A 16,952-nucleotide genomic window follows, 5' to 3' on the forward strand; every position below is an offset into this window, starting at 1 on the left:
TTGATATTTTGCTGGGGGCTGCCCAGAGTGGTTGGGGAAACTCAGCCAGATGGGCAGGGTATAAAGAATAATAAATAAATGGGTGTCCATGAGTTTTAGCGTTATGAGAAAGGGATAAAAACTTTCTCCATGCTGGGCATCGTTTTATAGACTTCTTTCATGTCACCTCTTACCCACTTTTTCCTCTAAGCTAAGAGAGTGTCCCTGCTAAGCCTGCAGAGCAACATAGGGATGGAGAGACGGTGGGACTTGTGCTTCCTGTTGGGCAGAACGTTGAAGTGAGACAGCAGGTTGAAGAAGAAGAAGAACCAACAAAATGAATTCCATTTCTTTTAATGCCAAATGTGAACAGCAACATGATGGGAGAAACCCCTTGGTTTAAAGAATACACATCAAAAGGTAAATTGACAGCACCTTTGAGCCCTACTCGTAAGTAAGCATAGATTATATTTTGTATGGAAACTGTGGCATTGTTTAGGATTTCTTTGTAAGAAAATAAAATTGAGGAAAGGACAAAGCAGACTAGTTATTAGAGAGGCAGAGGCATACCTAGGTCTTGGCAAAACCTGCCCCCACTGCAGGCCCAGAAGCGGTGCAAAAATCACCCCAGAAATCTTCCATCCTCTGTGGCAAGGCAGTATGATGGTAGACCATTGGAGATTTTGGAGGGTATGAGGAATTGCTGAGTGGCAATGAACTGCCACTGTCAAAGCAACGGGGAGAAGCTTCCCATCCTTCTTGCACAAAGGCAAAAAAGGTGCACAGATACAGAAGTGACATGAGATGGATCCATTTATCCCTAATTATAAAACACAAACACTTTATCTTCCTCTTATGGCAGAATTCTCCTTTGGGAGAAATATCAACCCCCAGTTCTTTTCAGCTGCAATATGTTGCCTATCCTTTGCCGAATCTGCGGGGTCTTCACACTGTACACAAAAGGATTGAGAAGTGGTGGGACAGCAACAAATATGTTGGCCATCAGCATGTGGACAATGGGAGAAAGGTGCTTCCCGTATCGATGTACCACTGTGATGCCAATCATTGGGACGTAGAAGATCAAGATGGCAGAAATGTGGGCCACACAGGTGTTGAGAGCCTTCAGACACCCTTTTCGAGAAGCAATGCTCAAAACTGTCTTCAGGATCAGAATATAAGATACAAGAATGACAAGAGCATCCAACAGTACTGTGCACATGACTGCGATCAAACCATATAAAACGTTGACTCTTGTGTCTGCGCAGGCTAACTTCATGGCATCTTGGTGGAGACAGTAGGAGTGAGAAAGGACATTGGATCTGCAGAAAGGGAGCCGTTTAATGAGAAAGGGGAACGGGAAGCAGACACAGAGACCTCTGGACAAGATAGCTATACCTATTTTTGCAATGACTGAATTTGAGAGCAGTGACCTGTATCTCAGGGGACCACGGATGGCAATCAAGCGGTCAAAAGCCATTGCCACAAGAATGCCAGACTCTATTGCTTGTAATATATGGATAAAGAACATCTGGCTGATGCAGGCATTGAATGGGATTTCCCCAGAGTCAAACCAATAGACCCCCAGCATAGTTGGCAAGGTGGATATGCAGAGGCCCAGATCCGAGCAGGCGAGCATGCATAGGAAGAAGTACATGGGCTCATGGAGGCTTTGGTCAGTCTTGATGACATAGAGGATCGTGATGTTCCCAAGCAGAGTCAGGGCGTAGAGCACAAACAGTGGGAAGGCCACCCAAGAGTTCTTCTCCTGCATCCCAGGGATGCCAATCAGGACAAAGGTTTGGTGGCTCATAATGCTGTCATTGGAGTTGGTCAGAAGTGAAATCATCCCCCAAGTGCTTTTGGTGAAAGGACTTGAAGGAGTCCTAAAAGTGATCTGCATATTAGAGATTTTTCTACAACCTTACAGATTCTATCAATGTCATATTGCCTTTATGAAAGGGGATACTTATCCCATTTTAATTCAACAGCAAAATTTGTGTTAGATCCTCTATTCAAGGAAGGAAGAACAGTCCTGAATGCTGCTTCAGTTCACCTCCTATCCTGGCCAAATAACACTCCAACCCTGTCATAAAAATTGCCAGTTTCTCATCTGCAAAACAGAAATAAAAAATACAGTGACATTGCTGAATTAGAAATTATCTGTCCAAATGACTGCATGTATAGCTGTACAAGGGAAGGATTGGGTAGCAGTCACCCCTCCTCTTGCTCTTCTTCGAAGACACCTTGAAACGGAGGTCCTTTTTACAGCCCCATCCAGTGGGCAAGAGGAACATGACCAGAGATGATCAGAAGCTGAAATATGAAGAAAGAGAATATTGATAGAGTAATTTTTAACAAAAATACAAACAACACTGAATAAAAAGTGCTGAAATTAGATTTTGCTTGCAGAAGATAAGAACCACAAAGCTATTTGCAGAGGAAGATAAATAAATATTAAAGAGTGCAGGAAATCTTACATAAATCTGTTTTTCTTTAAGAGGTTGTTAATGTTTTTTCCTGTCTGAAACAGTCAGGCTTCATATAAGCTACAGTTCTCAAACGAAAGCTTCTACCATTCCCTTGTTCTGTAGACCTTGTCCTCTATATCCCTGGGCAATGCTCCTGTTCACAATAAGCAACAGAAAAGCAGTGCAAACTCCAAATTATAGTCTCCTGTTCCAGGAGCCAGCTGTTTTTCCTGACTGGCCCAAACCATCCCCCAATATGAAATTCCACATTGAATCCCAGTCTCTCTCTGGCTGACCCAGTATGAATTGCAGCATTTTAAGTTGCATGATAAGGACCATAATAACCGTATTGGGAAAGATAATAATTATTCTCATCAAAATTCAGCAGTGATACCACAGTACTTCAGGTATGTGATAGCTTCCCATAAGCGTGTCACTGTTATTTTCTTATTACCTGAAACTAACAATTAGCAAGAACTCTGATATGCACAATATTTACAACCCCCCAAATATGATATAACATAAAGCATGAGAATAAAATCAGAACAGTTTCCATCATCTCGTGGCCTCTTGATTGAGGAAGACCTCTCTGAAGCTGATCAATGGAAAACTCTCTCTCTCCTTCGTGTCTCATGGTGTCTGCTGCACTTACCCGACTTTATGGCACAGGCTGTGTACCTGACATGATTTCTTCCCAGAGGGATGCTGAGCCTGTCTTTGCTGCTCCAAGAGGGATCCCATCTGTGCTTTTTAATGCACAAAGGGTTATAGCAAGAATGTTTTTCCTCAGAGAGGCCAGCTACTCCCGAACCACTAGAAAATTGCTGAACCCCATTGGGAGGAGATCTCTGAAATCCCTGCTGCAAGTAGAAGGACACATCCAGGCATCCTGTGCAAGGACTTGCAGTTCCGCTCTCAGAGGCATTCCAGAGATCACTCGGCGCTCCCCTCTTTTGTATAACCAGAGAAGTGGGATGCAGACAGACTATCCTAACAGGGAGGTCTCATTCTCCATGCAGATCTGAAGACCCCTAAAATCTGGGTCTGGGTAAAAGAATGACATTGCTGTAAACTCTAAAAGAGTTTCAAGTAGTAAACAAACAATTGTCAGCTGCGAGAACAGTGATAGTTAGTTAGTTAGTTAGTTAGTACATTTCATTCATATTCCATCGCTCAACCTGTAGGATGGTGGTATACACACACAATAAAATCATTAAAAAGTTGCTTTTCAATACTTTAAGAAAAACTCACCATATCTTCATCAAACCAGAAAAAGCAATGCTGCAGGAGTGCCTCTTCTCCATGTGAGAGCCAGTGTGGTGTAGTGGTTAAGAGCGGTAGTCTTGTAATCTGGGGAACCGGGTTCGAGTCTCCGCTCCTCCACATGCAGCTGCTGGGTGACCTTGGGCTAGTCACACTTCTTTGAAGTCTCTCAGCCCCACTTACCTCACGGAGTGTTTGTTGTGGGGGAGGAAGGGAAAGGAGAATGTTAGCCACTTTGAGACTCCTGAAGGGGAGTGAAAGGCGGGATATCAAATCCAAACTCTTCTTCTTCTTGTTGTTGTCTAATCCTCCTTTAAAGCCATCCAAGTTGGTGGGTATCATTGCCTCCAGTGGGAGAGAGTTCCACAGTTTAACTCTGCATTGCTCAAATGAGTTATTTGTTTTAACTGCACCAAATCTTCCAACATTCAGCTTTGATGGGTGCACATGAGTTCTACTTAGTAGAACTTAACCAAATATGACAAAAAATGAAGATGAATGAGGCTAAGAGCATAAAAATGGGAAAAACTATCCACGCAGAGCTGAGAAATCCTATTTAAATCACAACGACTTAGCCCCATACAGGGGAAATTTGCAGAGCACATAAAGGGCAAAGAAACTCAGCTTCATTTGGTCCTTGATTCTATGGCTGAGGTGAGACCTAGAGGTTTTTCGTTACTGATACCTGATGCCACAGACAAGACACCTCAAGAAGGGGTTCCGCTCCTAGATGCAGGGCTTGACCAGAGAAGGACAATTATGGGGCACATGGACCTATACTCTTATGGCTTTTGCAACTGGATTGCTACAGTTCACTCTACGAGGAGCTACCCTTCAGGATAGTCCAGGAGTTGCAGTGGATTCCAAAGTCTGCTGCATGCATTGCAAGTGGTGCAACAGAAAGGGATCATGTAACACCAACCGTGTGTGAACTGTGTGTTTGCCTATTTGCAACCGGGGCCAATGTGGTTTTTTTTTTAATGTACAAAGCCCCACACAACCTGAGAACCAAGTACCTGATGGAGCCCCTCTCCCCATTTCTGCCAGGTCAGGCCCTGGGATCTGCAGGGGAGTCCTGTCTAGATATTGTGTTTATGAGCATGTTTGATTTGGCCTGACTTAATCAATCCACTTTTGGTTAAAGAAGTTGTTTTCACCAGTCAGAGTGAGAAACGACATTGGATCTACAGAAAGGGAGCCATTTAATAAGAAAAGGAAATAGAAAGCACAAAGCAAGACCTCTGAACAAGATAGCTGCACCAAATGTTGCAGTTAAAGAATTTGGGAGAAGTGATCTGCATGTCAGTGGATCACAGGTGGCAATTAATCAGTCAAATGGAGTTATTTATTACATTTGTATACCGTTCTTCATCCTTAGATCTCAGGGCAGTTCACAACATAAAAATACAGGATAAAAACCACAGGATACATAAGAAGAAGAAGAAGAAGAAGAAGAAGAAGAAGAAGAAGAAGAAGAAGAAGAAGAAGACAACAACCCAATATTGCTCCACCCCCCTCAACACTTTTAAAAGTCATTGGGTGTTAATCAGTCAAAGGCCTGGTTGAAGAGGAATGTTTTTGCTTGGCGCCTGAAGCTGTGTCTCTTTAAAGATGTGCCCCTTCAAACAGGCAGGGACCACCCCCTCTCCTAAAGAGGCATTGATCACCTTCTTGACCCAGCCAGCTCGCGTGGAAAAGGCAAAGGCAAAGGTCAGAAGTCCAAGACAACGCAACACAAGGTTATGGTCTCATGCTACACTCCAAAGGTCCGGAAGACGTCTAGATCTTTCTTCATCGTTGACTCAGGAGTGACCCGGCACGTCTGCAAAGACAAACACCTGTCCGTGTCCTTTACTCCGCAGGAAGGTACGATTCACCAAGCAGAGGAGGATGAGCTTTATCAGCTCGGTCGAGCGGAGATTCCTCCTCCGGCCAAGTCCTCCGGAATCGCCTCCGACGTGATTGACGACCTGAGCCTCTGACAAGGCTCCAGGCACATCCCCCATTCAGCAGAGAATCAAAGCAGCACATGGAAGTGATGAGATTTATGGCTACATCGCTATGATTTATTTTCTAAGCTATGCAGACAGAAAATAAATATACATCCTCTCTCTGTGAGAGCAGAGAGCAACTGAACAACAAAGGAACAGGAAATCAGTAACGTCACATCCGTCTCCTGTCTTCCTTGAGACTTCCAACAGTATGGCATGTGTGGAATGCAAAACAGAGTCTTGTGACTCCAAAACACTACACAGTGGCAAACAGAAACTAACACCCACACCCTGCTGGCTTTTACCAGCCAAGAGAGGCAAAGGTCTAGAGCAGGCATGGCCAAACTTGGCCCTCCAGCTCTTTTGGGACTGCAATTCCCATCATCCCTGACCACTGGTCCTGTTAGCTAGGGATGATGGGAGTTGTAGTCCCAAAACAGCTGGGTGGCCAAGTTTGGCCATGCCTGGTCTAGAGCGTCACCCTGACCGATCCAAGCACCTTGTCTACATCCTTGAGCCTCACCAACTGAAGCTCATGCAATACAACAGGACTAGACTGTGCTCTGGACACCCCTTGAGTTTCAGCTGCTAAAACAGTGGAGTCAAGATCTTGGTGCATGAAAGTGATTTTATCCTCAAAATGCTTTGCAAAGAACACTAGACAATCTGCTGGATGGCTTAGTGAGGATTCAATGGAGGCAGCAAAGTATGCCTTCTTTGCTGTCTTCACTGCCTCTAGGTAGGCTCAATGATGAGTCCTCCCCATTGCATTTGACCAAATCTCTCCTCCACTCATGTTCAAGACATCTTCCAGTATGTTTCCTCATCCTATGCACTGGAGTATACCAGGGAGCCAAGGGGCTCCGTGAGGTGGGAAAGGGCACTCTGGGGTGATCATATCAATGGCCTGAGCCATCTGGATGTTCCAGAAGTTGGCCAGGTCTTTGCCAGGAGCTCCAGTGATATCAGCCAGGAAATCTCCCAGAGCCATCTGGAAACCCATTGGATCCATCAGCCTCCTCTCTCATCTCTCTATGATGAATATCTCCATTGTGCTATCAATTCAGGTTTAAGCATAACCACCTAGCCTAGCCAACCCTCCTTTCCTGCACACAGCAGTTGCCATGGGCATTATCAGTTTATTCTTTTCAATGTTCTGGAGCAAACATCTGCTACCTAAAAAGCAATCCATTCTGCATTGTAAGAGGTAAATATTGCTCATGCAGTTTAGCTAGGCCACAGGCTCAAAAGAAAATGGAGTTTTCAGGAAGATACAATTTTAAAGAAAAAAATTATTATTCTCCACCAACAGCCCTATTCCTAAGTATTAATCTTTCTTCTTCTTTGTGTATGGAATCCGTGCAGAATTGCTCAGTGTCTGCCATTAAACATATCAGAATAAAAAGGACAAAACAGACTCAATATTAAACAGATTCAGAAATAACCTGGGATGCATTTCTACATTTTACATTTGTAAAAAACCCAGAAGCTTTCCTTTTTTGGAATTATAGGTGCAGAACTACACAAACTTTATAGAAACTTATTTATGTATGCTACTACAGAGGCAAAAATGTTACTTGCCCAAAAATGGAAAGAAGCAGAAGCCCCAGCAAAGGAAGAATTGATACAAAAACATGGAATATGCAGAAATGGTGAAATTTACTGGAAGAATAAGAAATCAAGATAACAAACTTTTTATAAAAGGATGGAAATGGTTTATGGAATATTTAAAAACGAAGTGTAAAAAGATAAGAACATTAGCAGGGTTATCGTAATGACCTGCAGTTTTATAAGAGTAAATATTTAAAGTGGATGAATAAATGAACAAGTTAAGTTAATTTGGAATATGCAGGAAATATAAAAAATATATTTAAGGAACCGCAGAAAAAGGAGGAAAGAAGTCGAATATCAAAATGTTAAAATGATCGTAAAACAATTGAAATCATATTTTTAAAATATTTTTTAAATAAACTGAAAATCATATTTTTTAAAAAAACAAAAAACAAAAACAGAGATGACCTGGGATGGACCCATCTATCCCTAAATATAAACTACTATATCTTCCTTTCATCACTGAATTTTATTTCGGTCGAAATATCAAACCCAACTTTTTTTAAAAGTGCAGTATATTCCATACCCTTTGCCGAATTTGTTGGGTCTTTACACAGTACACAACAGGATTGAGAAGTGGTGGAACCATAACAAATGTGTTGGCCATCAGAATGTGGACAATGGGGGAGAGGTGCTTCCCGTATCGATGTACCACAGCAATGCCAATCATTGGGACATAGAAAATCAGGATGGCAGCAATGTGGGCCACACAGGTGTTCAGAGCCTTGAAGCATTCTTTGTGAGAGGCAATGCTCAAAACAGTCTTCAGGATCATGACATATGATGCAAGAATGATAACAATGTCCGTCCCTAAAGTGCAAACAGCTATTATCAAACCATAGAAGATGTTGACCTTTATGTCTGCACAGGCTAACTTCATGGCATCTTGGTGGAGACAGTAGGAGTGAGAAAGGACATTGGATCTGCAGAAAGGGAGCCGTTTAATGAGAAAGGGGAATGGGAAACAAAAACAGAAACCTCTGGATAAGATAGCTATACCTATTTTTACAATGACTGTATTTGGAATAAGTGAACTGTACCTCAGTGGATCACGGATGGCAATCAAGCGGTCAAAAGCCATTGCCACAAGAATGCCGGACTCAATCCCTTGCAAGGCATGGATAAAGAACATCTGGCTGATGCAGCCATTGAGTGGGATTTCCCCAGAGTCAAACCAATACACACTCAGAATAGTTGGCATGGTGGAGATGCAGAGACCCAGATCCGAGCAGGCGAGCATGGAAAGGAAGAAGTACATGGGCTCATGGAGACTTTGGTGGGTCTTGATGACATGGAGGATTGTGATGTTCCCAAGCAGAGTCAGGGCGTAGAGCACAAACAGTGGGAAGGCCATCCAAGAGTTCTTCTCCTTCATCCCAGGGATGCCAATCAGGACAAAGGTTTGGTGGCTCACAAGGCTGTCATTGAATCTGCTGGTGGAGGACATCGTTCCCCTGGTGCTTTTGGTGGAAAGATATTAAGGAATAATAAAAGTTAAAAATGTTGAACCTGGGGAAGGAGAACATGCCTCCCCAAGAGCTTTCTGTGGATGGGTTCTAAAGAGTCATAAAATTCTTATGTGACATGATGTAAGATATTTTGTAACGTATTGAGAAATCTCCCAGTTTAGTCCAAGAGGAAAAGTTGTCTCAGAGCCTCTACTCAAAGAAAGAACAGCAGTCTTGACTACTGCTTCATCTCACCTTCTGCCCTGGCCATAGAACACCCCAACCCCAACATCAAAATCAATCCCCAAAAGTTTCACAAGTCTTACCAGTGGAGTGGAGGTCATAAGAGTGTGGATTTCAAATATTCAGTCTCCCAACTTCTCATCTGTAAAATTGAAATAACAATCACAGTGCAATACTTAAATTAGAAAAGGTAGATATAAATCACTAGACGTATAGTATTATTGGGGAAGGACAGGACTAATCTCACCCCATGTCCTCCTCTTATGAGAAGACACCTTGATATGGAGGTCCTTCATTTTGCAGCTCTATCCAGTTGATGAGAGGATTGTGATCATAGAATCATAGAAGTGTAGAGTGGAAAGGGCCTTGGGGGACATTTTTCCCCTACTCCAGACAGATGATGCAGCAAAAATTGCAGGCCACCACAATTTTCCATTCTTCCTCACTGAGTGGTCCTATAGTCCTTTTGCTGTGTAGTCCTTCTCCTCCTCCTCCTTTCTGGAAAGCAGACCGCCCCCCCGCCCACAAGATAGAGCAGAGCAGTACAACCACCAGATTATTGACTCCTGATCCAGGAAACCATATGTTTTCTTGATCAGCCCAAACCCTTCCCCCCCATATGAAGTTCCACATTAAACCCCGTCTCTTTCTGGCTCCCAGTAGGAATGGCAGCTTATTTACATTACTGAGGAAAATCCCTCTTAAGTCAATCGGAGGAAAACGCTTGATAGCTCATGCAGTCCTTTGCACTTACCTGACTTGATGGCACAGCCTGTGAAGCTAACATGCTTTCTCCCCAGGTCAACGCAGGTCGTTCCTGTTCTGCTGCAAGAGGGATTCTGTCTCTGATATTTATGGTGTATAAAGAGTTACTGAAAAACTCTTTTCCCTCAAGGAGACAAGCTGCCCTCAAACTGGGAGACGATTGCTGAACCCTGTGAGAGGAGATCTCGCAAATCCCAGTGGCAAGTATTAGGTAAACTCTGTGGATCCTGCACAAGGACCCAGAGTTCTTGTCTCAGAGGCATTCCAGGCATCACTCTCTGCTACTCTCCTTTGTATAACCAGAGAAATAGGAGATGTACAGAATATCTTAACAGAGAGGTCTCCTCCTCCCTGGCAGAGAAACCAACTCCTAGGGGCAAAAAGGTCTTTGGCACGCCAATAAAATATTTGATGGGGCTGTCCCCTTAAGTTGATGGGCATTGCCATTCAAATGGTGTGTGTGCACTGTGTTGTGTGATCAATTATGCAGGGCAGGGCTTACCTGCCCCCCATATATTATTTAAGTGGGTACCCTGATCCCTGAAGAACAAAGAACCCTAAAATGTGGGTAAAAGAATCCAGGTCTTGTCATGAAGGTTCAAAAGAGGATCAGTTAGTAAACAGATCATAGTGCATGGTGATGTATAATCCCTTTGTGGTGCGCCACTTACAATTCATGTAACTGCTTTCAGATCCTTTTCATTGCATTTGTCTTTAGAATGATAATCTTGGCCAACCCCCTCTTCACTAAAACTTCAGTTTTAGTGTCATTTGCAATTTCAATGAGCATCCCCTCCATTCCTTCATCCAAGTCATTTATCAAGATGTTGAACAACAACGAGCCCTGAATAGAAACCTGTGGCACCCCGCATGTCACTTTTTTCCAGGATGATGTCAGGGACTGGGCAGAAGAGGGATGGTGGCAACCGCCCACCTCTTCCTGAACCTTCCTGGAAGAAGGAAGAGGAAGACAGTATTGATTTACAATTCCTCTTTGAGGGAGGTCACATGTAAATCAATTAACTAGCATAATAAATCAACAAAATACACAACTTGGAAGACTGGGGGCAGAAGCTCAGAGGTGTTCAGTTAGACCCCCCCCATTCCCCCATTGAAATTCAGTGGAGAGACCTCCAAGTTCCTTGTGTTTAAAGCAAATGTGTAAATGTTCTGCAAGGTGAGACAAGATGATTTATAGACAGACCTGGAATGTGTGTTTTTTGTAATTAATCTTCTGGAAGGAGTTGCCAGCCTTGGGTGATCCCCTTACTGATTAACCAGCACCCTTGTTTGTTGAGATTGGACAGTTTTATGGCTCATCTTGAGTCCATATTCCAGGAACTTGTTGTAAACAAAAATTGCCCTTTTCCCTTATGGGGTATCCAAGAGCCCATATAAAGTCCTTACATAGGTTCCCTATTGGTAGGAGAGAATAACAGAGGCCAACCAGAGAATATTGTGAAGCAAAGCAGCTAGTAAGCTTGATCTTTATTGATCTGTTGCAACAGGGTGCTCCCCCACACGCAGGAGAGGAGGAGGGACCCAGAAAAATGGCCTACAAGGCCTTATAAAGACTTTTGAAATTGCCACTCTGTAGATCAAGACCACCCCCAGAAACATCATGCATACATCACAGAAGGGGTGTAACCTAAGACCACCCCTCAGATACATCACACCTACATCACAAAAAAGGGGGTCTAAACAGAAATTTGAATGTTGTTTTTCTCCTGTCCTTGTTTTTCTCCTGTCTGGCAGGTTACTTGATTGGATTGCCTGGGGAGCCTGGCCATTCTTTTGTAGTGATAAATACTTAGTTCCTGGGCCATGTCACAGGCTCACACTCTATTCAAACACAGACATACCCTTAAGACAGGATTTGTGAAGGAAAAGACAATGGGGAGGCTTTTCCACTTTGACCTTGCAGAGAAAAAATTTGGTCAGTTTAGGAATCAAAATGGTTCCAGGTTGGCCTTCCTGTGCTGATCTATGTATGTGCTTGGTTGGTACACTTATGAACATTACCATATATCTAAGACCATAAAATTCTTATCACAAACCGAAGCAGAAATCTGCATGTACAAGAAAAAATTTTGAAGCTGAAGCAGGGGTCTAACTCAGTAATGGAGAACAGTACAGAGTTCAGTTTGCTGTTCCAGAAGCTAGTGTGGAATCAGGAAGCCTTGGTGGTCATTTGCCATGCAGGGCTGAGTGAAACCCTGCTAGATGAATTGGCAAGAAATGGACCCTTCTGCCAGTTCCCTGGAGGCATTGATGCAAGCGGCCTTGAAGCTCGACTAGCAGTTGCAGGAGCGGAAGCAAGAGAGGGGAGCTGTTATCAGGCTGCAGGAGAGGCCGTTTGAAATGCCACACATTCCAGAGAGAAGGCCTGGGAGCCAAATGAGGAATGATCTGGCAGAAGAGGCTATGCAGATAGGTCTCCAGAAAACTCCTTCCAAATGAATCTAAGGGAGTGAGGCATTCTCAAAGTAAAGGAAGGATTGAACTCTGATTAATAAGAATACACACAGAGGCTTGAATCAGCAAGACTCTGGGAAGGGTGCGTATAATAATCTGTCTCTCCAGCCCCTGGCCCAGGTCGTTTTCTTCACAAAAGAACTTTTTACACAGTGTTCGTAAGAACCAATAAGATTTCTTCTGAGCATTTCAACAAACCCACGCGGGGACAAAGTTAGATCAAAAGAAATTCTTTTAACCACAAAGACTACTCTGAGCATGCATACATAATCTGAGAGTAAATAAAAGAGGACTAGAGAAACTCCGGAGATCATAAACAGGAGTAAACAGGAGAGGATGGAAGGATGGCAAGGAGATAGGCATCTTTATCACCTTCCCGTGAAACTATTTCCAGGCCCTAAGATCAACATCCTGAGATTAACATATCAGAAAGGTTACATCAAAGAAGCTGCCCACTATCTGTCACAGCCCAGGATGCCTGCCTGGTGAAGCCGCTGGCAGCTGGGCTGTGTGCGCGACTTGTCAAGCAGAAAGAAATGGAACAGGGATGCAGAGGTGTGGATTGATCAAAAATCATATCAAAATAGTTTAAACCCAGTCAATGCAATGCTTTCATTGCTGACACAGATGGCTTACTCTATATTTGTTATAATTCCTCATAGCAATCCCACCTGATCACTACAAGGGAGCTGCACTCTTGGAACTTCAAACCACTTGGGAGAAGTTGGGTGAGCATAAAAATTGGTTTGGATGCAGCCTTGTTTAATCCATCTCTGTCACTGGAATGCTTTCTTTAAAAAACCTTTGAAATCTACAGACTAAAGAACACTATTTTTTAACAGTGAAACTAAAATTTCTATATATATTTTATCCTTTGTTAATGAAGAAATCTGAGGGCTCCCTTGGACAAAAAACAAGGACACCAGCCAGGAATACCAGAGCAAAACAGCAGCCAGTAGGCTTGGTCTTTCTTGAAGACTGTCGAGACAGGACTCCCACCTGCCACCAGCTGCAACAAGATGGAAGCCCCAAACAAAAGAGAACCCAATCTTCTATTAGCTGCTAATCCCCATGTTATACCCCCCAAACTACATCACTCATACATAATGGTAAGGGGAGGTCTGGTGGCAGGAATCTGAGCATCCTGGACCCTGCCCCATGGTTCCCCTTGCCCTCCACCAAACACCCATCAAGTCTAACAAAAGAGATATTTATATTTCCCTGTTTCCCAGCCAAGTTAATCACACCCTTTTGTCTTCATCTGGGTTTGTTATTTCTGGAATGGCTACCTGTCTGGCACTTAGGTATCAGGATGTCTATATGAATTTCTGAAGTTTTCCCTGTGAGCCAGTACATAGATACATTTATCAGTGAATTATTACATTTGGTATTGTGCAACAGAGGCCCTTAGAATAGATAGGAAGAAACTGTGATGAAGTGTTTTGTGGGGACAAGTCACAAAAGTCACAAAATGATGGTGCTGATTTTGGTAGTGGGCTGCATGTGCATGATATCTGCTGGAGGGGCAACCCCCCCAAACCTATACATAAATTCCTGCAACACCTTTTAAGGATTGAACTGCATAAAGGTGTTTCCTTTTTGTGTCTAATTGCTGCTTCAGGCTTTGAGTTTCCTTGCAAACCAATTTCTCTTCCCTTCGACACAGAATTGTCATTTGATAAAGATATCAGCTCCTGTTTTTTTTAAAACATAAAGTTTTGTAAATCCTCTGTCGAATTTGCTGGGTCTTCACACTGTACACAACAGGATTAAGAAGTGGTGGGACTGCAATGTATATGTTGGCCATCAGCATGTGGACAATGGGGGAAAGGTGCTTCCCAAATCGATGAACCACACTGACGCCAATCATTGGGACGTAGAAGATCAAGATGGCACAAATGTGGGAGACGCAGGTGTTGAGAGCCTTGAGGCGCTCTTGGTGGGATGCAATGCTCAAAACAGTCTTCAGGATTAGGACATAGGATATGAGAATGATCAGAACATCCAACCCCAAAGTAAACATGGCCATTACCAAACCATACAAAATGTTGACTTTTGTGCCAGAACAGGCTAAATTCATTGTGTCTGGATGGAGGCAGTATGAATGAGAAAGCACATTAGATCGGCAGAAAGGGAGCCGTTTAATAAGAAATGGACAAGGGAAGATGACACAGAAACTTCTGCAGAAGATAGCTATAACTATTTTTGCAATGACTGAATTTGGTAGACGTATTCTGTACCTCAGTGGATCACGGATGGCAATGAACCGGTCATAAGCCATTGACACAAGAATGCCAGAGTCCATCTCTTGAAATATGTGGATAAAGAACATCTGGCTGATGCAGCCATTGAGTGGGATTTCTCTCGAGTCAAACCAATAGACTCCCAGCATTGTTGGCATGGTGGAGATGCAGAGGCCCAGATCCGAGCAGGCGAGCAGGCAAAGGAAGAAATACATGGGCTCATGGAGGCTTTGGTCAATCTTGATGACATAGAGGATCATGATGTTCCCAAGCAGAGTCAGGGCATAGAGCACAAACAATGGGAAGGCCATCCAAGAGTTCTTCTCTTGCATCCCAGGGATGCCAATCAGGACAAAGGTTTGGTGGCTCACAACGCTGTCATTATACCCAGTGATGGATGACATGGCACGCCAAGAGCTTTCAGTGAAATGATTCTAATAAGTCATAAAATTCTTATTCTGACATGATTTGACAGATTCTGTAAAGTATTGAGAAAGTTCCTTAGAGCCTCTATTCAAACAAGGAAGTGTAGCCTTGAATGCTGCCTCAGCTCACCTGAGTAGGTAGACCCCGGCTAGAGAGCACCCCAACCCATCATCAAAATCAGTCCCCAGCCATCTCCCAACTTTAACAAGTGGAGTGGAGGACACAAGAGTGTGGCTTTCAAAGATTCAGTCTCCCAACTTCTCACCTGAAAAATTGAAATAACAATCACAGTGCAATATTTAAATTAGAAATGGTAGATCTAAATCACTAGTTGTAGTAGTATTATTGGGGAAAGACAGGACTAATCTCACCCCATGTCCTCCTCTTATGAGAAGACACCTTGAAATGGAGGTCCTTCATTTTGCAGCTCTATCCAGTTGATGAGAGGATTGTGATCATAGAATCATAGAAGTGCAGAGCGGAAAGGACCTTGGGGGACATTTTCTCCCTACTATAGACAGACATTGCAGCAAAAATTGCAGCCCACCACAATTTTCCATTCTTCCTCACTTAGTGGTCCTGTAGTCCTTCTGCTGTGTAGTCCTCCTCCTCCTCCTCCTCCTCCTGGAAAGCAGACCCCCCCCCCGCCCACAAGATAGAGCAGAGCAGTACAACCACTGGATTATTGACTCCTGATCCAGGAAACCATATGTTTTCTTGATCAGCCCAAACCCTTCCCCCCCATATGAAGTTCCACATTAAACCCCGTCTCTTTCTGGCTCCCAGTATGAATGGCAGCTTATTTACATTACTGAGGAAAATCCCTCTTAAGTCAATCGGAGGAAAACGCTTGATAGCTCATGCAGTCCTTTGCACTTACCTGACTTGATGGCACAGCCTGTGAAGCTAACATGCTTTCTCCCCAGGTCAACGCAGGTCGTTCCTGTTCTGCTGCAAGAGGGATTCTGTCTCTGATATTTATGGTGTATAAAGAGTTACTGAAAAACTCTTTTCCCTCAGGGAGACAAGCTGCCCTCAAACTGGGAGACGATTGCTGAATCCTGTGAGAGGAGATCTCGCAAATCCCAGTGGCAAGTATTAGGTAAACTCTGTGGATCCTGCACAAGGACCCAGAGTTCTTGCCTCAGAGGCGTTCCAGCGATCACTCTCTGCTACTCTCTTTGCATAACCAGAGAAATGGGAGAGGTACAGAATATCTTAACAGAGAGGTCTCCTCCTCCCTGGCAGAGGAACCAACTCCTAGGGGCAAAAAGGTCTTTGGCACGCCAATAAAATATTTGATGGGGCTGTCCCCTTGAGTTGATGGGCATTGCCATTCAAATGGTGTGTGTGCACTGTGTCATGTGATCAATTATGCAGGGCAGGGCTTACCTGCCCCCCCATATATTATTCAAATGGGCACTCCTGATCCCTGAAGAATGAAGACCCCTAAAATGTGGGTCTGAGTAAAAGAATCCAGCTCTTGACATGAAGGTTCAAAAGAGGATCAGTTAGTAAACAGATCAGGGCGCATGGGGATGGATAAGCCCTTTGTGGTGCACCACCTACAATGCATGTAATTATAACTGCTTTCAGATCCTTTTCATTGCATTTGTCTTTAGAATGTTTTAAGAGTTTCAGAATGTTTTTGCTTTGTTTTCAAATTGGATATCTGCTGATTGATTCGAGTTTTATAGAACCATAGATTTGTGGAGTTGGAAGGGATCCAAACGGCCTTATTTTTTGACCCCCTGAAGCAGAAGAAAACAAGCTTGCTCTATATTCCATGTGACAGCCATTTAGATATATGGTGGCTATTATTATCTCCTCTCAGTCTCCTCTGTTCCAGGCTAAACATACCCAACTCCCTCAACCATTCCTCACAAATAAGGCTTGGTTTCCAGACCCTTGATAATCTTGGTCGCTCCCCTCTTCACACCTTCCAGCTTGTCACTATGGTGCTGGCAAGCCAGGTGTCTCCCATCATATATATTTTTGCACCTGGTTATTCCTGCCTGCATGTAGAACTTTACATCTGTC

General features: G+C 43.5%; 5 protein-coding genes across 5 annotated transcripts in view; 2 read left to right on the forward strand and 3 right to left on the reverse strand.

Moving 5' to 3' along the window:
• Window positions 1-16,952, forward strand: part of LOC310760877 (olfactory receptor 51G1-like) — a 166,317-nt gene that overhangs the window by 73,423 nt on the left and 75,942 nt on the right. The gene's annotated exons all lie outside the window — the stretch shown is intronic.
• LOC310760833 (uncharacterized protein) overlaps window positions 1-16,952 on the forward strand; it is a 199,768-nt gene that overhangs the window by 28,298 nt on the left and 154,518 nt on the right. The window lies entirely within an intron of this gene.
• LOC310761838 (olfactory receptor 51H1-like) lies at window positions 863-1,879 on the reverse strand (the record flags this gene model as incomplete). Its single annotated transcript, XM_083612034.1, has 1 exon — window positions 863-1,879. The coding sequence occupies one exon, from the start codon at window positions 1,877-1,879 to the stop codon at window positions 863-865; it is 1,017 nt and encodes a 338-aa protein (XP_083468160.1).
• Window positions 7,815-8,759, reverse strand: LOC310761839 (olfactory receptor 51H1-like; the record flags this gene model as incomplete). Its single annotated transcript, XM_083612035.1, has 1 exon — window positions 7,815-8,759. The coding sequence occupies one exon, from the start codon at window positions 8,757-8,759 to the stop codon at window positions 7,815-7,817; it is 945 nt and encodes a 314-aa protein (XP_083468161.1).
• LOC310760880 (olfactory receptor 51H1-like) lies at window positions 13,931-14,890 on the reverse strand (the record flags this gene model as incomplete). Its single annotated transcript, XM_083610092.1, has 1 exon — window positions 13,931-14,890. One exon carries the CDS (start codon window positions 14,888-14,890, stop codon window positions 13,931-13,933), a length of 960 nt encoding a protein of 319 aa, XP_083466218.1.

The sequence above is a fragment of the Podarcis filfolensis genome (genome assembly GCF_964270895.1).
Source record: "Podarcis filfolensis genome assembly, chromosome: 4".
NCBI lineage: Eukaryota > Metazoa > Chordata > Lepidosauria > Squamata > Lacertidae > Podarcis > Podarcis filfolensis.